General features: G+C 51.0%; 1 protein-coding gene across 6 annotated transcripts in view; it reads left to right on the top strand.

The window, feature by feature from the left end:
* LOC135970120 (beta-glucuronidase-like) overlaps positions 1 to 25,227 on the top strand; it is a 74,013-nt gene extending 48,786 nt beyond the window's left edge. For 3 of the 6 annotated variants that reach the window (XR_010585586.1, XR_012432352.1, XR_012432356.1), the window contains one exon: positions 24,866 to 24,924. Coding sequence is in view for 2 of the 6 variants with exons in the window: in XM_065541853.2 (XP_065397925.1) it covers positions 3,699 to 3,908; positions 5,591 to 5,776; positions 6,035 to 6,219; positions 6,404 to 6,546; positions 9,542 to 9,729; positions 10,676 to 10,828; positions 11,041 to 11,219; positions 11,304 to 11,450; positions 15,583 to 15,667; positions 18,055 to 18,231; positions 21,458 to 21,593; positions 24,866 to 25,032 (1,956 nt within the window). In the remaining 4 variants the exon portion in view is untranslated. Of the gene's footprint in view, positions 1 to 3,685; positions 3,909 to 5,590; positions 5,777 to 6,034; positions 6,220 to 6,403; positions 6,547 to 9,541; positions 9,730 to 10,675; positions 10,829 to 11,040; positions 11,220 to 11,303; positions 11,451 to 15,582; positions 15,668 to 18,054; positions 18,232 to 21,457; positions 21,594 to 24,865 lie in introns of those variants that run through there. The other 3 variants (XM_065541853.2, XM_065541854.2, XR_010585583.1) reach the window with 3 other exon arrangements.
* Positions 25,228 to 25,546: the final 319 nt, after the last annotated feature.

The raw sequence follows: 25,546 nt of genomic DNA on the forward strand, positions 1-25,546 counted from the left end.
TGCCACCACGCCTGGCTAATTTTGTATTTTTAGTAGATACAGACTTTCACCATGTTGGCCAGGCTGGTCTCGAACTCCCAACCTCAAGTAATCTGCTCACCTTGGCCTCCGAAAGTGCTGGGATTACAGGCGTGAGCCACCGTGCCCAGCCCCAAAATTATTTTTAAAAGCAGAAGACTGTAGAAATAGTGGATATGTAAAGGTGATGGGATTATGAATATGGTTTCTTGTTAATGTTCCCTCAATATGTGATATTTTTCAAGGCTACACAGTCTATAAAATAAGGAAACACATTTACAGGGAACATGGGAGTGATAATTTCTGGAATGGGACTGGTTTTTCTGGACATCATGAGATACAGCTCTCCATGATTAAACAGCAATTGACATAAATTCAACATTAATATAAAAAAATTTTAGTGAATCAAGTTTTCACAACACAAAAATGTTGTACATGCTAGTGGCTCTATAACACATGCTTTTATTTAACATCAAGACACTTCAAGGCAAAGACACAAACTACTAAACGGAATATAACAACCTTATTTTTGTATTGATAAATACCAAGTAATAACTGTAGTATATAAAATATAAGTCCTAAGACACTGTTTGGCTGGTTTAATACACCATCCTTTCCAAAAATAGAATAAAAAAGACCAAATTTTCGACCCCATCTGTAAAATAAGGAAAACCAGTAACCCTATATTTGAATTTCCCTATTTAAAAAAATGTAAAATTATTTGAGAACGTTATCCAATTCTAAAATCAACTAAGTTGCCATATGTCTTAAATGTCCTGTGTTGAGGGAGTGATTTACCCCAAAGAGGGAGGCCAGTCACTAGATTTCTGATTAAAAATAATCATCTAAAATGAACATATCTAAAAGTGCCAGTATACCCATCTGAATCAGTTGCCAATTTCTATATATTCTCTTTTCCAAAAGGTAGGGCAAAGTATTCATTTTCCAGTGGCATTAGTATTTGCAGAAGGAGACTTCTCTCTGCTTAAGCCAGGGTCTCTTAACAGTGGACCACTGACATTTTGGGCTACATAATTCTTTGTGTTGTGAGGTGTTCTGTGCATTACATAACAGTACCCCTGGGCTCCACCCACTAGATGCTGCTAGTACTCCTCCACCCCAGGTGTGGCTACCAAAAACGCAGTCACAGCCATTGCCAAACGTCCCTGGGACACCACTGTCCCCATTTGAAAGCCATAGATGTAAGTTGTGCTATTTATTCACTCAAATAATATAGATTGAAACGTTTTTTTCTTCACGAATTTCACCAGGATATGCATTAAGAAATATACTGGGAATGTATTTTTTTTTTTTTTTCTTTTTTTTTTTTTTTTTTTTGAGACGGAGTCTTGCTCTGTCGCCCAGGCTGGAGTGCACTGGCCGGATCTCAGCTCACTGCAAGCTCCGCCTCCCGGGTTCACGCCATTCTCCCGCCTCAGCCTCCCGAGTAGCTGGGACTACAGGCGCCCGCCACTTCGCCCGGCTAGTTTTTTGTATTTTTTTTTAGTGGAGACGGGGTTTCACCGTGTTAGCCAGGATGGTCTCCATCTCCTGACCTCGTGATCCGCCCGTCTCGGCCTCCCAAAGTGCTGGGATTACAGGCTTGAGCCACCGCGCCCGGCCGGAATGTATTTTTTAAATGTAGGGCTGGGCATGGTAGCTCACGCCTGTAATCTCAGCACTTTGGGAGGCCGAGGTGAGCAAATCATGAGGTCAAGAGTTCGAGACCAGGCTGAAACCCCTGTCTCTACTGAAAATACAAAAAATTAGCTGGGTGTGGTGGCACACGCCTGTGGTCCCAGCTACTCAAGAGGCTGAGGCAGGAGAATCGCTTGAACCCAGGAGGTGGAGGTTGCAGTGAACTGAGATTGCACCACTGCACTCCAGCCTGGGCAACAAGAGCAAAACTCCATTAAAAAAAAAAAAGGTAGGATAATATCAAAAACCGTAGGTCTTTCCTGGAGTCCTATCTCAGAAGTAAAAAACCAGATACATTATATGCCCTTTCAGGTTTTATTTGCAAGTTAACTTTAAATCTTGCATTTGACTTAAGATTTTTTAAATCTGATTTTCTTTTTATAAATTGTTAATACTGATTTGATAAAACTTGATACAAATATCAAACTAGCACTCATTTTGAATAAAAAAAACCTTTAAAGGTAATGTTAACTCTGGATGGAACAAGAGTGCTTCTTAAATACTAAAAAACATAACCAGTTATGGTGTTAAGTCAGTACAGAAATACTCTAAATAAAATCTAAACTTAGGTTCTGAAGACAAACTCCCCCAAAGCAAGGATAAATAAGTGATTCTTCACTGGCCACAATAGTTTAATGGCACTCGATGCCCAAGATATAGAATGAAACCCCTGCATAATGATGATGTTGGACGAGAAAAATCACCCCGATTTTACAAACAAGTGAAAGCCATGAAGATTTTTATTGTACAATTATGCAATCCTTTTTTTGCGGGGGGGGGGGGGGGGGGGGCGGGGCGGGAAGGGGACAGGATCTTTCTCTGTTGCCCAGGCTACAGTGCAGTTGCAGTCATGACTCACTGCAGCCTCAACCTCCTAGTTTCAAGTAATTCTCCTGCCTCAACCTCCCAGTTTCAAGTAATTCTCCTGCCTCAACCTCCCAAAGTAGCTGAGACGACGACACCCAGCCTTTTTTTTTTTTTTTTTTTTTTTTTGTATTTTTTGTAGAGTTGGGGCTTTGCCATGTGCCAAGGCTGGTCTCGAATTACTGGGCTCAAGCAATCCTCCCACACTGGCCTCCCAAAAATCTGGGATTACAGGCTGAGCTATCACACCCAGCCTTCAGTTATACGTTTCAAAGAAAATAAAATAATTTCCATTATATTCATTTCTTCTTTCACTCATCTAAAGACTTATTGGGCATGTACTGTGTGCACTGGTGCTAGGTGCTGGGGATGCAGAAGTGAACGAGCCAGACAAGGTGCTGCCCTTGTGGACCTTAAATTCTATTTAGGGAAGAAATAAACAGGTAAACAAACGCCAGGTTACCTGCAGAAATGGACACACCTGGTAACAGATACACGGGAAAACACTGGCCTCAAGTGATCCGCCCCCCTCTGGTTCCCAAAGTGCTGGGGTTACTGTTCCTGGCCTCTGTCCCTGCATCTTTATGTGCCTGCAACACCAAGAGGGAGCTCTTGGCCCCTGGATTAGGGTCAGGGCCCCAGAGGCCCAGGGTCAAGGCTATGGCTGCATCCTAAGGACAAGAGGCTGCATCTGACAGGTATGGAAGAGGCTCTGCTAAGGCCTCCTTGAATTCCTGCTGGGGAAAGCAAGTGGAGGTGCTCCTTGAAGAAACAGGGGGATCCCACCGATCTCAGGGGTTCTGTTCTGGCCTGCGACCCTGGATCGTCCAGCCTGGGCCGGGATGGGGAGCAGACCTCGCCCTTCTTGGCTGGGGCTGAGGGTGAGGGTCCCGTTTCCCCAAAGGCCTACCCTGGGGTTCCAGCCGCAAGCCCCCCTGGGCAGCGCCCAGCCTCGCCCCGCCCCGCCCCTCCAGGCCTGGCACTCGTCCTGAACCAAGATTGCGCCGACGGCCTCGGGGGCGTCACGCCACCTGCCCGTGTCTCCCGACCCGCCCTAGGGGCACCTCCTGCGCTGCTCTTAACCCCGCAGATGGTGGCCGAGCGGGAGAGCGGGAAGCATGGCCCGGAGGACGGCGGTGGCCTGGGCGGCGCTCGGGCCGCTGTTGTGGGGCTGCGCGCTGGCGCTGCAGGGCGGGATGCTGTACCCCCGGGAGAGCCCGTCGCGGGAGCGCAAGGAGCTGGACGGCCTCTGGAGCTTCCGCGCTGACTTCTCCCACAACCGACGCCGGGGCTTCGAGGAGCAGTGGTACCGGCGGCCGCTGCGGGAGGTGCGATCTGGGGGCAGGGCCGGGAGGCGCCCGGAAGCCCGGCGATGGGAGTGGGGGAGCCCGGGCCCCCCCGCAGGCTCCTTCCCCTGGGCTTCCCGGAGCTGGGAGCCCGCAGGAGGTTAAAGGTCAACGGGCTTAGGGGGCGTGGGGTTGGGGGACGTGGGAATGGGAGCACCCTGGAGGGCCGGGGTGGAGGAGGCAGGAGGAGGAGAAAAGGCTCCTGCCCAGCCCCTTCCCGAGGCGAAGGCTGAGCTTGGGCAGTGTCCTTCCTTTTAATATTTATTTTTAATTAAAAAAAATTTTTTTGAGATTGGATTTGCCCCTGTCTCCCAGGCTGGAGGGGAGTAGCGCCATCCTAACTTCTGAGCTCCAGCAGTTCTCCCGCCCCAGCTTTGCAGTTTAACTGGGGCCACCACGCCTAGCTAAGTGAAAACAAACACACACACACACACAAAACCTTATCCAGGCTCGGTGGCTCACGCCTGTTATCCCAGCACTTTGGGAGGCGGAGGCGGGTGAATCACCTGAGGCCAGGAGTTTGAGACCAGGCTGGCCAACATAACATGGTGAAACCTCGTCTCTACTAAAAATATAAAAATTAGCCGAGTGTGGTGGCTCACGCCTGTAATCCCAGCACTTTGGGAGGTCGAGGCGGGTGGATTACAAGGTAGGAGATCAAAACCATCCTGGCTAACATGGTGAAACCCCGTCTCTACTAAAAATACAAAAAAATTACCTGGGTGTGGTGGCGGGTGCCTGTAGTCCCAGCTACTAGGGATGCTGAGGCAGGAGAATGACATGAACTGGGGAGGCGGAGCTTGCAATGAGTCCGATATCCCGCCACTGTACTCCAGCCTGGCAACAGAGCAGACTCTGTCTCAATAAATAAATAAATAAATAAATAAATACTCACTCCGGTACCCAGGCTGGTCTCAAACTCCTGGCCTCAAGCCATCCTCCCACGTTGACCTCCCAAAGCGCTGATTACAGTCATGAGCCACCCAGACACTTGTCAGGCCAGAGCGACAGGCGCTGCACAGAACTGGGCCAGGGGATCGGGAGGAGGGGACAGTTTAGACATCCTGAAGTCAGCTCTGCTGAGGAGGGAAGGTCCCTTGGTTTTCATGGTTCAGATAGAGGACAGGACCTGACATCAGGCCAAGGACGCGACCCCTGTTCCTCTCCTGACTTGGATGTGGTCAGCAGAGAAGTGGGACCCGGTGAGGTCTATATCCTCTTTTTCCGACTTTGCAGCATTCAGTACAGGAGGGAGAGAGGAGGGGGCTGGGTGCCAGTGTGCGCCCCATTCACAGTGTCCTAAGCAAAGTTCCCCCCTATCCCCCCAACCAGCCTTCCTCCCTGTGACAGGCAGTGGGCCATCTGCCTCTTAGTCACGGGTCTGAACCTTCTTGCCTCTGGCTGGGATGTGGCCCTGGGCTTGCTCCTGTCTCAGGAGATATTGGGCCCCACCCATTCCGAGGAGGAACTCCTGGCTCCCCTGGCCCAGGTGCATGAACTGCCCTGGCAATTGACCTGTTATCAGCAAGTTATCTGTCTGTTCCGCCAAGAGTCCTCACAATGTGTCAGGGCTTTTGCACTAAGCCTGGGACACAGCTGTGCAGCACACTGGTCCCGGATCCCTTTGGGGGCCTAGGAGCTGAGCCCAGCCCTTCTCTCCACAGTCAGGCCCCACCCTGGACATGCCGGTTCCCTCCAGCTTCAACGACATCAGCCAGGACTGGCGTCTGTGGGATTTTGTCGGCTGGGTGTGGTATGAACGGGAGGTGATCCTGCCGGAGCGATGGACCCAGGACCTGAGCACAAGAGTGGTGCTGAGGATTGGCAGTGCCCACGCCTATGCCATCGTGGTCAGTGCGGTCAGGAGCAGGCAGGGTGGGTGGGCACGGCTGTTGCACGGCATGGGACCCCCAGCTGCCACCCACAGCCTGTCTGCCAGGGTGGGATGGTTAGGTGGCCTGATCTACCCCATTGGAATGCCATTCTTCCTGTCTGGTGGGCAGGCCCCAGAGCCCCATGCTGCAGGTTATATGAGGGAGTGCCTGATAGCAGGGCCCCTCCTCATGCCCTGACCTGCCACCCCCTCCCCATGTCTCCTGTGTCTGCAGTGGGTGAATGGGGTCGACACGCTAGAGCATGAGGGGGGCTACCTCCCCTTTGAGGCCGACATCAGTAACCTGGTCCAGGTGGGGCCCCTGTCCTCCCAGCTCCGCATCACTATCGCCATCAACAACACACTCACCCCCACCACCCTGCCACCAGGGACCATCCAATACCTGACCGACACCTCCAAGTGGGTACCATTCTGCTTCCATTGCACGCACCACCTTCCCGCCCCACCCCATGGTCTTCCTGCTAGGGACAGGGTGGCCTTTGCAGAGTGGAGGCCCTGGATCTGGGGAGGCTGGGAAGGCATGTGAGCTGAGGTCAAGGGACCTGGGGTAAGGGCCCAGCGAACCACAGTCCTCCCACCCTAGGTATCCCAAGGGTTACTTTGTCCAGAACACATACTTTGACTTCTTCAACTACGCGGGACTGCAGCGGTCTGTGCTTCTGTACACGACACCCACCGCCTACATCGATGACATCACCGTCACAACCGGCGTGGAGCACGACAGTGGTGAGGGCTTCTGGTAGGATCCTCCCTCAGCGGGGCCCAGGGTGGCTCTGTTTGTTCCCTGTTTGGAAAGCTCTCCCAGGAAAAAGGTGCTCCCAGCATCTCTAAACCCTCACAGGTTCCCATCCACCTACAAAGCTAAATTCCAGGCTGTCTGAGTGGGCACGGGCTCCCGAAATCACCCGTGTGGTTGACCTCCCTTGGAGAAGAGGGGTCTGGCCTAACGTCACACAGCTCAGGGTGGCAGTCGTGTCCCTTCGCCACTGTGCTGCTCTCACTCCAGCTCCCCTTGCTACACATCATGTTCAAGGAACAGGCAGCTTCAGGGGGCCGGGCACGGTGGCTCACACCTGTCATCCAGCACTTTGCAAGAAGGCCCTGGTAGAAGGATCACTTGAGGCCAGTAGTTCAAGATCAGCCTGAGCAACATAGCGAGGCCATCACCACAAAAAATTAAAAAATTAGCCAGGCATGGTGATGCATACCGGTAGTCCCAGCTGCTGAGGCAGGAGAATCACTTGAGCCTGGGTGCAGTGAGCTATGACCATGCCACTGCACTCTGGTCTGGGCAACAGAGGGAGACCCTGTCTTTCTTTCTCTCTCTCTCTCTCTTTTTGTTTTTTGAGACGGAGTCTCTCTCTGTCGCCAGGCTGGAGGGCAATGGTGCGATCTCAGCCCACTGCAAACTCTGCCTCCTGGGTTCAAGTGATTCTCCTGCGTCAACCCCCCGAGTAGCTGGGATTACAGGCATCCGCCACCAGGCCTGGATAATTTTTGTATTTTTTTTTAGTAGAGACCGGGTTTCTACTAAACCCTCTACTAAATCATGTTGGCCTGATTGGTCTTGAACTCCTAACCTCAGGTGATCCACCCTCCTCAACCTGCCAAAGTGCAAGGATTACAGGTGTGAGCCACCTCACCCAGCTGGGATACATCGTGTGCTTTTTTTGTTTTTGTTTTGTTTGTTTGTTTGTTTTTTGAGATGGAGTCTTGCTCTGTTGCCCAGGATGGAGTGTGGTGGCATGATTGTGGCTCAGCAACCTCTGCCTCCCGGGTTCAAGCAATTTTCCTGCCTCAGCCTCCCGAGCAGCTGGGACCTCAGGTGTGTGCCACCATGCCCAGCTAATTTTTGTATTTTTAATAGAAACAGGGTTTCACCATGTTGGCCAGGCTGGTTCGAACTCCTGACTTCTGGATCCACGTGCCTCAGCCTCCCAAAACGCTGGGATTACAGGTGTGAGCCACCACACCGGGCCTGGGATATCCTGTATTTAAGAAAAATCTTTGTTTTAAGTTTTTTCTTTTTTAAAAATAGGTCTTTTTCTCTTTCTGAGATGAGGCCTTGCACTGTGGCCCAGACTAGAGTGCAGTGGTGAGACTACTGACAGCTGTTGTGGGGCCACAGTTCTAAGTTTAAAAGAATTTAGGCTGGGTGTGGTGGCTAATGCCTGTCATCCCAGCACTTTGGGAGTCCAAGGTAGGCAGATTGCTTGAGCTGCAAAGTTCGAGACCAGCCTGGGCAACATAGTGAGACCCTGTCTGAAAAAATAAATAAATAAAAAAGAATTGAAAGAAGAATCACACAGCCAAGGCGATGGAGCATAGAGCAACTTATTGCCCAGGAAAAGTATTTTGGAAGTAAAGTTTAGAATAGCCTGGGTGCAGTGGCTCATGCCTGTCATCCCAGCACTTTTGGAGGCCGAGGCGGGTGGATCACTTGAGCTCAGAAGTTCAAACCAGCCTAGCCAACATTAGCTGGGCATTGTGGTGTGAGCCTGCAATCCCGCTACTCAGGAGGTTGAGATGGGAGAATTGCTTGAACCCGGGAGGTGGAGGTTGCAGTGAGCTGAGATTGCAACACTGCACTCCAGCCTGGGTGACAGAGCGACACCCCAACTCAAAAAAAACAGTGAAGTGCAAAACACACGGTTCACCCTGAGACACAGAATTCAGGACAGGCTGCTCGTAAGGATGAGACAGCACCGATTATTACTGGGGAAACTCCCTTTCTGGGAGTCTTCCATGATGAATTCCTAAGGAGCTGGGAAGAGGTGTTACTGTAAGCACGTTCTGGGCTGTCCTCTGGGTGCTGCACATGTGCAGTAGCTGTACATGCGTGTTCACACGTCACGTGTCTCAACGCCGTGGCTGGCATGTCCAAAGGGCACAGTCACTTCTTGACTACCTACCCTGCCTCAAGATCATAGCTCACTGCAGCCCCGAACTCCTGGCTCAAGCAGTCCTCCCACTTCAGCCTCCCAAGTAGCTGGGGCTGCTGGGGCTGCAAGCACGCACTAGCACGCCCGGCTGATTGTTTGTGTTTTTAGGGAAGAAGTGGTTTCCCTGTGTTACCCAGGCTGGTCTTGAACTCCTGGGCTCAAGCGATCCTCCCACCTCAGCCTCCCCAAGTGTTGGGATTACAGGTGTGACCACTGTGCCTGGCCAAAAAATATCTTTTTTTCAATTAAAAAAAGTACTGGGTGCGGTGACTCACACCTGTAATCCCAGCACTTTGGGAGGCCAAGGTGGGTGGATCACCTAAGGTCAGGGGTTCTAGAGCAGCCTGGCCAGTATGGCAAAACCCCATCTCTACTAAAGATACAAAAATTCACCAAGCATGGTTGTACAAGCCTATAATCCTAGGTACTTGGGAGGCTGAGGCAGGAGAATCACCTGAACCCCAAAGGTGGAGGTTGCAGTAAGCTTCCAGCCTGGGGGACAGAGTGAGACTCCATCTCAAAAAAATAATTAAAAAATGAGGCAGGAGAATGGCGTAAACCCGGGAGGCGGAGCTTGCAGTGAGCTGAGATCCGGCCACTGCACTCCAGCCCGGGCTACAGAGCAAGACTCCGTCTCAAAAAAAAAAAAAAAAAAAATTAACTTTAAAAAAAGCAACAGAAGCAAATGGCTGCCTGGCAGCGGTGGCTGCAGGGCACTCCCGTTTGTGCCACTCAGGTCGTGTCCCTCCCACAGCCCTGCTCTCTCTCGTTTCTCGCAGGGCTGGTGAATTACCAGATCTCTGTCAAGGGCAGTAACCTGTTCGAGTTGGAAGTGCGTCTTCTGGATGCAGAAAACAAACTCGTGGCGAACGGGGCAGGAACCCAGGGCCAACTGAAGGTGCCGGGTGCCAGGCTCTGGTGGCCATACCTGATGCACAAACGCCCCGCCTATCTGTACTCGTTGGAGGTAATGGTGGTTTGGGGCTTGCCCAAGGGAGGTCTTTTGCCCACATCTGGTGACCTTGGCTTCAGCAGGAGCCCAGGACAGGTGAATGGGCAGCGTGGTCCTCTGAGCTTTCTGATGTTTCTCACCCTTGGTGGGAGGCCCAGTTTTTTTTGTTGTTGTTGTTTTGTTTTTGAGATGGTCTCACTCTGTCACCCCGGCTGGAGTGCAGTGGCCTGATCACAGCTTACTGCAGCCTTGAGCTCTCAGCCTGCAGCAATCCTCCTACCTTGGCCTACTGAGTAGCTGGGACTACAGGCACATGCCGCCATGCCTGGCTAATTAAAGAAAAAAATTTTTGTAGGCTGGCCATGGTGGCTCATGCCTATAATCCCAGCATTTTGGGAGGCTGAGGCAGATGGATTACTTGAGGCCAGGAGTTTGAGACCAGCCTGGCCAACATAGTGAAACCCCATCTCTACTAAAAATATGACAATTTGCTGGGCATGGTGGTGCACACCTGTAATTCCAGCTACTCGGGAGGCTGAGGCAGGAGAATTGCTTGAACTCAGGAGGCAGAGGGTGCAGTGAGCTGAGATCACACTACTGCAGTCCAGCCTGGGGGACAGAGTGAGACGGTCTCAAAAAAAAAAATTTTTTTTAATAGAGATGGGTTGCAGTCTGTCGCCAGGCTGGTCTTGAGTTCCTGGACTCAAGTGATCCTCCTGCCTTAGCCTCCAAAAGTGTGAGAACTCCCGGCATGAGCCTCCTTGTCTGGTCAAGGGGAAGGCCCCAGGGAAGGCCCCATTTTGAAGGGCACTTCCCCAGGGTCAGCCAGGGAAGGGCAGAGCCTCTGATTGCTGCATCTCTGCTTATAGGCCCAGGGGCACCTGCTGGGGTGCACGAGGGGCCTTCCCAGCAGAGGGCTCAGGCTGTTGGGGTGCTCACACCTGTGCTTTGGTTGTTGTAGGTGCGGCTGACTGCACAGACATCACTGGGGCCTGTGTCTGACTTCTACACACTCCCTGTGGGGATCCGCACTGTGAATGTCACCAAAAGCCAGTTCCTCATCAATGGGAAACCTTTCTATTTCCACGGCGTCAACAAGCATGAGGATGCGGACGTGCGTTGGGGCTCCTGGGTCCTTGTGGGGGCTGCTTCTGGTCACCCTCCACTTTCACCTTCCCTGTGTCCTGCAGTTGAGGGCAGCTCAGGGCAATGAGGCAAATGGCTCCAAATGGAGAGGGGACTCGTGGGGTGGCTCTCCAGGGTCCTGGCTCTTGGAGAAAGTGCACCTTTGACAGGGACGGGTCATTCAGTTCTGTTGTCCCGTAGATCCGAGGGAAGGGCTTCGACTGGCCGCTGCTGGTGAAGGACTTCAACCTGCTTCGCTGGCTTGGTGCCAACGCCTTCCGCACCAGCCACTACCCCTACGCCGAGGAAGTGCTGCAGATGTGTGACCGCTATGGGATTGTGGTCATCGATGAGTGTCCTGGCGTGGGCCTGGAGCTGCCGTGAGTTCCTGCTGTGCACCTGCTCCGCCTGCCCAGCCCGTGGGCTGCACCATGACCCTCTGTCCCTTCCCTCCTGGCCTGCAGGCAGTTCTTCAACAACGTGTCCCTGCAGAACCACATGCAGGTGATGGAGGAAGTGGTGCGCAGGGACAAGAACCACCCCGCCGTCGTGATGTGGTCTGTGGCCAATGAGCCTGCGTCCTACCTAGAATCTGCCGGCTACTACTTGAAGTGAGTGCCCCCTGCCTGCCCTCGGCTAGGTTGGGGAGGAGACCCTGGCAGGTGGCTGGCTGGGGTGGGCGTGTGCTGTTCGAGATCAGCCTCCCATCCAGCCCAATGGGAAGGCCGTCTATACCTGGACATTCAGGGGACCAAATACCCACCCACATTGTGGTTTTCTATTTATTTATTTTTATTTTTGAGATGGAGTCTCACTGTGTTGCCTAGGCTGGAGTGCGGTGGCGTGATCTTGGCACACTACAACCTCTGCCTCCCGGGTTCAAGTGATTCTCCTGCCTTAGCCTCCCGAGTAGCTAGGATTACAGGCACCCATGAGCCACTGTGCCTGGCCTGGTTTTTTTTTTTTTTTTTCGAAACAGGTTCTCACTCTGGTTGCTGAGGTTAGAGTGCAGTGGTGCAATGTTGGCTCACTGCAGCCTTGACTTCCCAGGCTCAGGTGATCCTCCTGCCTCAGCCTCCCAAGTAGCTGGGATTATAGATGTGTGTCATCACACTCAGCTAATTTTTGCTTTTTTTTGTTTGTTTTTTGATATGGAGTCTCCCTCTGTTGCCCAGGCTGGAGTGCAGGGGCATGATCTCAGCTAACTGCAACCTCTGCCTCCTGGGTTCAAGCGATTCTCCAGCCTCAGCTTCCCGAGTAGCTGGGATTACAGGCATCGGCCACCACGCCCGCTGACTTTTGCCTTTTTTGTTGTTGTTGTTGAGATGGAGTCTCACTCTGTGGCCAGGCTGGAGTGCAGTGGTGCAATCTCAGCTCACTGCAACCTTCACCTCCCAGGTTCAAGTGATTCTCCTGCCTCAGCCTCTTGAGTAGTTGGGACTACAGGCACATGCCAACACACCCTGCTAATTTTTGTATTTTTAGTAGAGATGGTGTTTTACCATTTTGACCAGGGTGGTCTCGATCTCTGATCTCGTGATCTGCCCACCTCGGCCTCCCGAAGTGCTGGGATTACAGACGTGAGCCACCGCGCCTGGCCAACTTTTGCATTTTTCAGTAGAGACGGGGTTTCACTATGTTGGGCCAGGCTGGTCTTGGACTCCTGACCTCAGGAGATCCACTTACCTCGGTCTCCCAAGTGCTGGGATTACAGGTGGGAGCCACCGTGCCCGGCTAATTTTTGTATTTTTAGTAGAGACTGGGTTTCACCATGTTTGCCAGGCTGGCCTGGAACTCCTGGCCTCTAGTGATCCTCCTGCCTCAGCTTCCCAAAGTGCAGGGATTACAGGAGTGAACCACTGCTGGCCCCCTTTTCTTCCTTACAATCGTGCAGTTCTAACTTAGTGTCCAGAGTAGGTTTTTCACTTGCGGTAGAGGCAGCAGAGGTGGTAGAAATGCTTCTTGACTCATACAGCACACCCCAATTTCATGCAGTGCTTTGGGCTGAGCCAAGTCTGCAGCAGGCAGAAGGCTCTGAGAAGTTGTCGCAGCCTGGGCCGTGGACAATTCAGAGCTCAGGCCACAGGTGTGTGCTCAGCAGGACTGGGTGGACAGGACGTTTGTTGCGAAGGGAAGGGGAAGAGTACAGGCTTCCAGGAGCAGGTGTTTGAGGCTTCTAGACAGGCTTCTTTGGGAGGTGGCCAGAGGAGATGCCTGTTTTCTGGGGCAGGATTTGGAGGGAGCCACCCAGGCTGGAGAGGTTCAGCCAGGCTGTCCCAAGACTTTGAAGCATCCCATCTGAGAGCCTGGCTGTTGGAGAGTGTGGGTTTGGAACCTGAGGTAGGGGGTTCTGTTCTGATCTGTGCCAGTCACAGCCTTTGGATGGGCAGAGCAATGATTGGGGAGGGCGTAAAAGAAGAAATGAACTGAGGAAGGAGGAAAACAGGCTTCAACAACAGTCTAGGCTGGGCGTGGTGGCTCACGCCTGTAATCCCAGCACTTTGGGAGGCCAAGGTGAGTGGATCACCTGAGGTCAGGAGTTTGAGACCAGCCTGGCCAACAGATATATTGAAACCCCATCTCTACTAAAAATACAAAAATTAGCCAGGCGCGTAGGTGGGCGCCTGTAATCCCAGCTACTTGGGAGACTGAGGCAGGAGAATCACTTGAACCTGGGAGGCGGAGGTTGCAGTGAGCCTAGATCATGTCATTGCACTCCAGCCTGGGCTACAGAGTGAGATTCTGTCTCTTAAAAAAAAAAAAAAAAAAAACACAAACAAACAAACAAACAAAAAACCAGTCTACTGTGGAGGCCTTGGGTGGGTGCTGGGAGCTCTGAGCACAGATGGGTTCTTCTGTTGGGTTTTTCTTCTTTTCATCCCTCCTGGTTAACTCTACTCAGCATCAGGGCCATTTCTTCTTCTTCTTCTTTTTATTTTGAGACAGAGTTTTGCTCTTGTTGCCCAGGCTGGAGTGCAATGGTGCCATCTTGGCTCACGGCAACTTCTGCCTTCCAGGTTCAAGCAATTCTCCTGCCTCAGCCTCCCGAGTAGCTGGGATTACAGGCATGTGCCACTATGCCCGGCTAATTTTGTATTTTTAGTAGAGACAGGGTTTCTCCATGTTGGTCAGGCTGGTCTCAAACTCCCGAACTCAGGTGATCCGCCCCCCTCAGCCTCCCAAAGTGCTGGGATTATAGGTGTGAGCCACTGCGCCTGGCCTGCGGGCCGTTTTTTCTAAGAGGCTGTCCCTGACTCTCCAGTCCAAGTTATGTTTATTGTCTAGCAGAGCCCAATTCCTGCCACCACTTGTCACTTCCATTTGAAACATTTCTTTCATTGTTTGTTTTTCAGAGTCAGGGTCTCGCTGTTCCCCAGGCTGGAGTGCAGTGGTGCAGTCATGGCTCATTGCCACCTCGGCCTCCTGGGCTTAAGCGATCCTCCCCACTCAGCCTCCCAAATACCTGGGACCACAGGCGTGCACCGCCATGCCAGGCTAAGTTTAAATTTTTTTTTTCACACGATGGAGTCTTGCTCTGTTGCCCAGGCTGGAGAGCAGTGGTGTGATTTTGGCTCACTACAACCTCTACCTCCTGGGTTCAAGCAATTCTCCTGCTTCATGTGTAGCTGGCATTACAGGTGCGTGCCACCATGTCTGGCTAGTTTTTTTTTTGTATTTTTTGTAGAGATGAAATTCCATCATGTTGGCCAGGCTGGTCTGAAACTCTTGATCTCATGATCCATCTGCCTCAACCTCCCAAAGTCCTGGGGGGATTACAGTCATGAGCCACCATGCCCGCCCCTAATTTTTAAATTTGTTGTAGAAACAAGGTCTTGCTATGTTGCCCAGGCTGGTCTTGAAATGCTGGTCTCTAGTAAGCCTCCAAAGTGCTGGGATTCTAGGCGTGAGCCACCATGCCCAGCTCTTACAACATTTCTCTGTGCATACGTCTCCACTCCCACTGCCCAGGACCTGTGGACTTAGATTTGATCACTGCTGAGCACCTCGCACCCAGCCCCATGCCTACTTTCCAAGGAGTGCCCCTGTTTGCTTGATGCATTAATAAATACCCCACCCAATTCTGCACCCATCCACTCCTGTGTTCAAGAGCTGTTTCAGGGAGTCAACCTCATTTTTAGCAGTGTTCAGCCCAGTGGCCTCGGCTCTGTGTACCTGGAAGGGTGGCTACTCTTCTGGGAGGATAGGATTCAGAGACGGGGGGAGAAAAAGTGATGTTAGAGAGCTCGGTCTAGGACTAGAGGAACATGTGCCCTTACTTAAAATACATCTCCAGTTAGGGAAGAAAGCAGCAGCTCCATGCTTTTTTGTTTTTTGTTTTCTTTGTTTTTGTTTGTTTGTTTTGAGACAGGGTCTTGCTCTGTGGACCAGGCTGGAGTGCAGTGGCGCGATCTCAGCTCACTGCAACCTCCACCTCCCGGGTTCCAGTGATTCTTGTGCTTCAGCCTCCCAAGTAGCTGGGGTTACAGACACGCGCCACCATGCCCGGCTAATTTTTGTATTTGTAGTAGAGAAGGGGTTTCACCATGTTGGCCAGGCTGATCTTGAACTCCTGACCTCAGGTGGTCCACCTGCCTCGGCCTCCCAAACTGCTGGGATTACGGGTGTGAGCCATCTTGCCTGGCCCCTGTTGTGTTCTGGCGGGGGAAGATGGGACAGAGAGGATGGGAGGGTGTCTGAGCCCTTGGACTGACAGAACCCGTGTCTTCTGCCTTTTGTGGACAGGATGGTGATCGCTCACACCAAAGCTTTGGACCCCTCCCGGCCTGTAACCTTTGTGACCAGATCCAACTATGCAGCAGACAAGGGGGTGAGCCTGGGGGCCCCCGTCCCACTTCTCCCTGACTTTGCCTAGGCTCGTCCTGAAACCTGCTCATTGGAACATCTGGAAAGAACCATGCGCTGCCAGTCTGGGTTTTTTTTCATTTTGTTTTTTACTTAAAATTATAGAGACAGGGTCTTGCCATGTTGCCCAGGCTGGTCTCGAACTCCTGGGCTCAAGCGATCCTCCTGCCTCAGCCTCCCAAAGGGCTGGGGTTACAGGTGTGGGCCACTGTGCCCAGCCACATCCAGTCTGTTTTCACAGATGGTCTTTGGGTTAATGAGAATTCTCCCCCTGCTTACTGGCCAGGCAGTGCGGCTTTCTCAATCCAGTGAGGCTGGGCATAGGGAGATGGGATTTGTTTGCTCAGTTTGGACTCAGCGTTTTTTGCACTTCAATGTAATAGACTCATAAAACATCAAAGGTTTAAGGGAACTTAGAGTTCATCTGGTCCACGCCTGGCTGATGAGAATCTCTAGGGGAAGTTTTTATGAAATGCCAGATCTCTACATTCTTAGATCCTGATTTAGTAACTCCAAGGTTGGAACCTAAGTTTTCCTTTTTCTTGTATAGAGGCAAGGTCTTACTCTGTTGCCCTGGCTGGAGTGCAGTGGTGTGATCACAGCTCACTGCAGTCTTGAATTCCTGAGCCCAAGTGATCCTCCTGCCTCAGCCTCCAGAGTCTCTGGGACTCCAGGTTTTCACCACCGTGCCTGCCTAATTTTACATTTTTTTTGTAGAGGTGGGATCTCTCTATGTTGCCCAGGCTGGTCTCAAACTCTTGAGCTCAAGTGATCTCCTGCCTTGGCCTCCCAAAGTGCTGGGATTACAGGGACGAGTGACAGGGCCTGGCTGACATTAACATTCTTTTTTTTTTTTGAGATGGAGTCTTGCTCTGTTGCCCAGGCTTGAGTGAAATGGCGCAATCTCAGCTCACTGCAACCTCCTCCTCCCGGGTTCAAGCAATTCTGCCTCAGCCTCCTGAGTAGATGGGATTACAGTGGACAACACCACACCTGGCTAATTTTTGTATTTTTTAGTAGAGATGGGGTTTTGCCATGTTAGCCAGGCTGATCTCAAACTCCTGACCTCAGGATCCAACACCTCGGCCTCCCAAAGTGCTGGGATTACAGGTGTGAACCACCGCACCCAGCCAGCATTTTTGCTAGAAAGAAGTGTGTTCAGGACACATTAGAAACTAGCCAGTTGGACACAGAAGCCTCTGCTGCTCAGCCGTGAGCACTGCTTTGCTGAAGCTGGGGGTGGTCCTACTCAGTCTTCCCTGCCCTGCTCCTAGGATGGACTCTTGCAAGGCTTCTACAGCCCACAGTGCTGCCTCGTGAAAGCTGCCTCAAGATTCTCTGTGACAGCCAGGCATGGTGGCTTACGTCTATCATCGCAGCACTTTGGGAGGCTGAGGCAGGCAGATCACTTGAGGTCAGGAGTTCAAGACCAGCCCAGCCAACTGGTGAAACCTCGTTTCTACCAAAAATACAAAAAACTAGCCAGGCGTGGTGGTGCGCACCTGTAATCCTAGCTACTCGGGAGGCTGAGGCACAAGAAGCACCTGATCACGGGAGGCAGAGGTTGCAGTGAGCTGAGATCGCACCACTAACATTCTAGCTTGGGCGACAGAGCGAGACTATGTCTCCAAAATAAAACAAAAGATTCTCTGTGAGAATGACTTCATCGGCCCCTCGGGTGGGAACGCTTCTCCAGGGCAAGGTGAGGGGAAGCCCAGTGATGGGAGTGCTGCCTGGAGAGGACGCAGTTCCAGTGGCGGGGGCCCTGGGCTTTGGCTGAGGACTGTGCGTTGGCAGCTGCTGTGCCTCCCACAGCCCTTCCCAGCTGCGCATGTCGTGAGCATCAACGTGGAGTGACAGGCCTGCCTCCTTTGGGCCACTATGTGACCATGTTTCCTGCCTATGGAGCAGGGTAATTTCAGGATCTAAATTGGTGTACTTGCATGTTCTCAGCCCCAGGAGACAGCTCTTCCCGTTCTAGGTGTTTTTTTTGTTTGTTTTGTTTTTGTTTTTAGTAGAAATGGGGACTTGTGATGTTGCCCAGGCTGGTCTCGAACTCCTGGGATCAAGCGATCCTCCCACCTTGGCCTCCCAATGTGCGGGAATTACAGGCATGAGCCACCGTGCCCTGCTAATTTTCTTACTACTATTTTTTGTAGAGCTGGGGTCTTGCTGTGTTGCCCAGGCTGGTCTCGAACCCCTGGCCTCAAGCCATCCTCCTGCCTCAGCATCCCAGAGTGCTGGGATTACATCCCCTTCTTACCTTCTCTGTCAGAGAAGCCCCCACAGTGTGTGAGTGCTGAGTCATGCTGTCTTCTGGGTGCTGAACGGTCTCTGCCGCTCTGGTCCTAGGCTCCGTATGTGGACGTGATCTGTGTGAACAGCTACTACTCTTGGTATAATGACTTCGGGCACCTGGAGTTGATTCAGCGGCAGCTTACCACCCAGTTTGAGAACTGGTATAAGACGTATCAGAAGCCCATTATTCAGAGCGAGTATGGAGCGGAAGCGATTGTTGGGTTTCACCAGGTAAGCGGTGTTGAGCTTTCTGTTTGTGTGTTCTCTCGAGGCAGAGATGTCACTCACCTCCCCCGGCCTGCCCTGCGCCCACTGCACTGCTCCCCTCACTTCAGCTTTGGGCTCTCCTCCCTCTGCCCTGCCCACGTTCTCTCCTGCCAGCAGCCAGGCCTTGGCCCCCTTTGCTTGGTCCTCAGAGGTGGCCTCCTTACCGGCTTTGTTTCCAGACAGCCTCCTATCACCTGTGCCCAAGTAGTCTTTCTAGCAAATCCAGATTTGTATTTGTTTTTGAGACTGGGTCTCTCTGTCACTAAGGCTAGAGTGTGGTGGTGCAATCACTGCTCACTGCAGCCTTAACCTCTTGGGCTCAAGTGATCCTCCCACCTCAGCCTCCTGAGTAGCTGGGACCATAGGCACATGCCAACATGCCTGGCTAATTTTTTTTACTTTTGTAGAGACGGGGTCTTGCTGTGTTGCCCAGGCTGGTTTTGATTCCTGGGCTCAAGTGATCTCCTGCCTCACTGAGATTACAGGTGTGAGCCTCTGCGCCAGCCACAGGTGACAATTTTGGGAGTCCTGTCATCGGCTCCCCCAGGCCCACAGGACAAAGCCCTAAACCCTGGTCAGGACACTCAGTGTCCTCTGCTCTCTCCTGGGTTTTCATCCTCTTCTCCCCTCACTCCCGGCCACTGATCTGTTTCCACTGCCCTCGTTTGCTCTCTCGCTCTTGCTTGAACTGTTTCTTCTACCTGGAATTCCCATGTTGGCAACATAATCACCAACTAAAGGATCCTTTTTTTCATCTTTATTGTTTTAGAGATAGGGTCTTGCTGTGTTGTCTGGGCTGGTCTCGAACTCCTGGACTCAATTGATCTTCCCACCTTGGCCTCCAAAAGTGCTGGGATTATAGGCGTGATCCACTGCGTTAACCTTTTCCTTTTTTTTTTCTTTTTTTTTTTTTTTGCAGGGTCTTGTTGTGTTGCTCAGGCTGGGATGCAGTGGTGCCATCATAGCTCACTACAGCCTTGAACTCCTGGGCTGAAGCGATTCCCCTGCCTCAGCCTCCTGAGTAGCTGGGACTACAGGAATCACCACAATGGGCAGCCTATTTTTAATTTTTTTTGTAAAGATGGACTCTCGCTATCAGGCTGGTCTGGAACTCCTGGCCTCATGTGATTCTCCTGCCTTGGACTCCCAAAGTACTGGGAATCCAGGCATAAGCCACCATGCCCAGCCTGTCCCCATGTTTTTAATCCATCTCATTTTTTTGTCCTCCTCACCAAAGATATGTTGGTTTGTCCTGTGAGGTTATTTTTTTCATGTGGATTCCTGAACCCCGTCCAGCCCCTCGTACCCTCCCCAGCCAGCTCACACTTGTTTGTCACAGCTCCTGGGACTCCCGTTGACACACAGGGACTAGCCACCCACAGTGGACTGTGCTGTTTTGTTTGCTCCCTTAAATTTATCATGCTTATAGAATGCCATGCAAATCCTTTTAGAAAAGGTAAACAGCTCTGAATCTTTTTTTTTTTTTTTTTTTTTTGACATAGTTTAGCTGTTGTCGCCCAGGCTGGAGTGCGGTGGTGCAATCTTGGCTCACATACCTCCACCTCCTAGGTTCAAGTGATCCTCGTGCCTCAGCCTCCCGAGTAGCTGGGATTACAGGCATGCACCACCATGCCTACCTAATTTTGTATTTTCAGTAGAGATGATGTTTCACCATGTTGGTCAGGCTGGTCTTGAACTCCTGACCTCAAGTGATCCACCCGCCTTGGCCTCCCAAAGTGCTGGGATTACAGGCATGAGCCACCATGCCAAGTCCCAGCTCTAAACTCTTAAGAAACTCTTGAGAGGGTCTAGGTCAGTGCTGATAGAACCTCTGCAGTGCTGGGCCTGGTGGCTCGCACCTGGAATGCTAGCACTTTGGGAGGCCAAGGTCAGAGGATCTCTTGAACCCAGGAGTTTGAGACCAGTCTGCGTAACACAGACCCTATCTCTACAAAAAATTTAAAATTAATTGGGCATGGTTGTGAGTGCTTGTAGTTCAAGCTACTTGGGAGGCTGAGGTGGGAAGATTGAGCCCAGTAGGTCGAGGCAGCCATGATTGCACCACTGTACTCCCACCTGGGTGACAGAGTGAGACCTTGTTTCAAAACAACAACAACAACAAAAAACTCTTGCAATGATGGAAATGTTCTACATTTGCACTGTCTGAAATGGTACACACTAGCTACACATGGCTATTGAAGTCTTGATATATGACTAGGATAACTGAATTGATTTAGTTTAATTAAAAACAATGTTTTTGAGACAGCCTCACTCTGTTGCCCAGGCTGGAGTGCAGTGGCATAGTCACAACTCACTGCTCACCCTCCTGAGCTCAAGCGATCCTCCCTCCTTAGCCCCCAAAGTAGCTGGAACCACAGGCGTGCGCCACCACGCCTGGCTAATATTTAGGCTTTTTGTAGAGACTGGGTCTCACTGTGTTGCCTAGACTAGTCTTGAACTCCGGGCTCAAGTGATCCTCCTGCCTCGACCTCCAAAAGTGCTGAGATTAGAGACCTGAGCTACCATGCCCAGCCTGGTTTAGTTTAGTTTAATTTAATTTAATTAATATACATATATATATTAGAGACAAGGTCTCACTGTGTCACCTAAGCTGGAGTGCAGTGGTGTGAACACAGCTCACTGCCACTTCGATCTCCAGGGCTCAAGCAGTCCTCCCACCTCAGCCTCCCAAGTAGCTGGGACCATAGATGTGTGCCACCAGGCTTGGCTAATTTTTGTATTTTTCATAGAGATGGGGTCTTGATGTGTTGCCCAGGCTGGTCTTGAACTCCTGGGCTCAAGCAGTCCGCCTACCTCAGCCTCACAAACTGCTGGGATGACAGGTATGAACCACTGCAACTGGCCCAAAGGCATATTTTTACCGGTAGTGTAGGTTAGCTTTAAGATTGTACCAGCAGATAGAGGCAGAAAAGTAATGTAAAGTAAGTATCAAATTACATTCATAAATAAAGCAGTTGCTCATTAAGGTTATCTTTTTCTTTAAACCTCCTTTTTTATTCTGGGTTACATCATTCCCTGGCTGTCTTTACCCCAGCATCAGTGAGTCCTGCAGTCACTATAGCCCCCTGCGAGGACAGATATTTTGGTCACCATCAAGTGGATCTTTATTTTTATCTAACTTTACAATTCTGCCAGTTCTGACTCTTATTCTCTTTGCATTGAATGCCAGGACCCGCCTCTGATGTTCACTGAAGAGTACCAGAAGAGTCTGCTAGAGCAGTACCATGTGGTTCTGGATCAAAAACGCAGAAAGTACGTGGTTGGAGAGCTCATCTGGAATTTTGCCGATTTCATGACTGAACAGTGTAAGTGGCAGTTTGGCTCATGGGATAAGGTACCCGTCCTTATTTTTTCAGGTTGCCTTGCCAATGCTGGCCATTTCGATTGTAAGAATATTGGAAACAGTGGGGAAGCTGGTTTAATCCATGTAGGTTGCGTTGAGAATTTCGTAGGAAAAGTAAGTTGTGCTTAGGAAGCAGGAAAGCAGTCAGACCCCCGCCTCCTCCCAAATGTGGTCAAAAAGCAGACAGGAGAGTCAGCTATGGTGAGATGGAAATGGCTAGCTTACCTTGTTCTTGTCTATTTCATAGCCAAGGAGGAAGGAAAAACGGGACCTCATTATGGATTTACTTTTGGGAAACACTCATTATTCCATAGTAGGGTACAAAGCCTGAGAAGCTTAAGGTATTTCAGGCTGTTGTACATTACTCACTTGCAAAAGTGAATACAGGTGAGTTTCAACGCATCTTGAATGAGGCAGCATTTAAAAGTCTTAAGGCTGGGCATGGTGGCTTATGCCTATAATCCCAAAACTTTGGGAGGCCAAGCTGGGAGGATCGCTTGAGGCCAGGAGTTCAAAACCAGCCTGTTCAGCATAGCAAGACCCCATCTCTACAAAAACAAATTAGCTAGGCGTGGTGGTGTGTGCCTGTAGTCCCAGCTGCTTGGGAAGCTGAGGCAGGCGAATCACCTGAGCACAGGAGTTGGAGGCTGCAGTGAGCTGTGATTGCACCACTGCGTGAGAGCCTGGGCAACAGAGCGAGACCTGCCTTTAAAAAACAAAATTGGTCTTCAAAGAGAATAAGATCTGTGTTCTCACATGGGGACAGATGAGGGGCTGCCATGTTCGCAATGAATGTGTCCCATTTCTTCTTAGTTTATGGACTTACTGTAAACTCAGGATGGCAGTTTGGTGGGTTGGAGAAGGATATGGTAATGGTGGGAATTATATTACTTACAGGGGAAGACAGGCCTTTGAAAGGTTAAAGCTTAAAAGTGAGAGTGGAAAAGGGATGAATGAATGAACAAGATGAGGTGAGAAGGAAGAGGGAAAGGGAAAAGGAGAACAGGAAGCTCTCCTCTGCGTGGCACCTGCAATAAATGGTTTCTGGGGACATCCGTGATGGCAGTTTTGTGGAGAGGCGTGAGGCTTTATGCGATAAGAAATGGTCTGCGGGCTGAGCGCGGTGGCTCACGCCTGTAATCCCAGCACTTTGAGAGGCCGAGGTGGGCAGATCACCTGAAGTCAGGAGTTTGAGACCAGCCTGGCCAATATGGAGAAACCCCGTCTCTACTAAAATTACAAAATTAACCAGGCGTGGTGGCGCATGCCTGTAGTACCAGTCACTTGGGAGACTGAGGCATGAGAATCGATTGAATCTGGGAGACGGAAGTTGCAATGAGCTAAGATCACACCCTGTACTCCAGCTTGGATGATAGAGTGAGACTTCTTTTTTTTTTTTTTTTTTTTTTGAGATGTAGTTTTGCTCTTGTTTCCCAGGCTGGAGTGCAGTGGCGCTATCTCAGCTCACTGCAACCTCCACCTCCCGGGTTCAAGCAATTCTCCTGCCTCAGCCTCCCAATTAACTGGCATTACAGGCATGCGCCACCACACCCGGCTAATTTTGTATTTTTAGTAGAGACGGGGTTTCTCCATGTTGGACAGGCTGTGCTTGAACTCCCAACCTCAGGTGATCCGCCCGCCTCGGCCTCCCAAAGTGGTAGGATTACAGGCATGAGCCACCATGGTGGGCTGAGACTCGGTCTTAAAAAGAATAAAATGAGCTGCATCACGATGGGCAAGTCACGTAAGCCTATCATAAGCCTGTCCAGTGGGGATAATGCCGCCACCTTGTGGGTGTTGTAAGGGCTGCATTTGACAAAGTACTTGGCGGTGCCTGTGTTCACTCATGGAAGAAACAGTCTTGAACCTTTTGGTGGGGAAGGCCTCCTTTCCATTTAACATTTCCATTTACTGGTGGTCTCACCGGGGACGGAGAGTGTCCTGAGAGCACAGTCCTGATAGCTCGATGCCAGCTGTGCTCCCCTCCAGGCTCAGCTCAGGCCTAATGACCACTGGTGGTGGGTGCTGCCATGCTGGACATTGGCCCCAGAAGGCTTTGAGCTCCACCAGTAGGTCCCACATAGGCACCTGTGGTTGGTCAGGACCCTGGCTCCCACTCGGCGCTATCTCTTCAGAAAGGCCCAAGTGTTTTGAAGGGTAACTGTCCCAGATACCCCCAGCTCTCTGCCGACCCAGTTACCAGACAGCTGGGTACCCAGCATGTAAACCTTATTTTGCAATTAAAAGATAAACTTTTGGTGTTTTTTTTGGGGGGGGGGGGGGAAGGAGTCTCACTCTGTCGCCCAGGCTGGAGTGCAGTCACAATCTCAGCTCACTGCAACCTCTGCCTCCTGGGTTCAAGCAATTCTCCTGCCTCAACCTCCTGAGTAGCTGGGACTACAGGCGCCCACCAGCATGCCCGGATAATTTTTGTATTTTTAGTAGAAACCAGGTTTCACCATATTGTCCAGGCTTGTCTTGAACTCCTGACCTTGTGATCCAACTGCCTTGGCCTCCCAAAGTGCTGGGATTATGGGCATGAGCCAATGCGCCTGGCCTGTTTTTTGTATTTTTAGTAGAGATGGGGTTTCCTCATGTTGGACAGGCTGGTCTCGACCTCCTGACCTCAGGTGATCCACCTGCCTCAGCCTCCCAAAGCGCTGGGATTACAGGCATGAGCCACCACACCCAGCCACTGTTTTGGGTATTTCCCCTAACAGAGTAGAAAATGAGGAATTAACACACCAGGGAACCCGGGTGTTTGAGCAGAGCAGTGGTATTTAAATATTTCAACCCATAAATTGTCACTTCACAGCAAGCATCCTGAAACTATAAGAGGACATTTGGCTGAACATGGTGGCTCGTGCTTATAATCCCAGCACTTTGGGGAGGCTGAGGAGGGCAGATTGCTTGAGCCCAGTAGTTTGAGACCAGCCTGGGAAACATAATGAGATCTTGTCTTTACTTAAAAAAAAAATTAGCCGGGCATGGTGGTGCTTGAGAGGCTGAGGCAAGAGGATCGACTGAGCCCAGGAGGTTGAGGCCACAGGGAGCTATGATTGTGTCTCCGCATTCCAGCCTGGGGAACAGTGAGATCATCTCAAAAGAAAAAAAAACAAGACATTTCTATGTAGTGCCTACCTTGGCTCCAGTGTGGTTCTAACTTGACCCATCAGAAGTCATCTGAATCGCTTTGTGTCTTTTTTGTTTTGTTTTGTTTTGTTTTGTTTTTAGCACCGCTGAGAGTGCTGGGGAATAAAAAGGGGGTCTTCACTCGGCAGAGACAACCAAAAAGTGCAGCGTTCCTTTTGCGAGAGAGATACTGGAAGATTGCCAATGAAACCAGGTATCCCTACTCAATAGCCAAGTCACAGTGTTTGGAAAATAGCCCGTTTACTTGAGCAAGACTGACACCACCTGTGTGTCCCTTCCTCCCAGAGTCAGGGTGACCTACAGCAGCAGAACAAGTGCCTCTTGGACTGTTCATGGCAGACCAGAACATTTCTGGCCTGGGTTTTATGGTCATCTGTGCTAGCAGGGAACACAAGGTGGAAATAAAAGATTTTCTAGTATGGAAATAAAGAGTTGGCATGAAAGTGGCTACTGAAAAGCATCTGAAATCATTTCTGTGCGTCGCGCTGTTTTCAGAGCCTTAACTATGTGTGGACTTTGGAGAAACTGCTGCTCCAACACCCCCACCATGTTCAGAGCAGCTGGTTCCAGAGGGCATCTGCAGAAATAGCCCCATGGTCCTAGGGCCGCCGTGTTTGTGTAGCAAACCGGGCCAGCCTCAACAGGGAGTGAGTAGAAGACTTTCACAGCTGCTGTTCGACTCCTCAGATGAGCTAAAGTCCCACATGTACCAACAAATTCATAGAAACGCTGTCATGCTGCAGCACTTAGCAGGGTCTGTGA

Source organism: Macaca fascicularis, chromosome 3 (genome assembly GCF_037993035.2).
Source record: "Macaca fascicularis isolate 582-1 chromosome 3, T2T-MFA8v1.1".
NCBI classification, from domain to species: domain Eukaryota; kingdom Metazoa; phylum Chordata; class Mammalia; order Primates; family Cercopithecidae; genus Macaca; species Macaca fascicularis.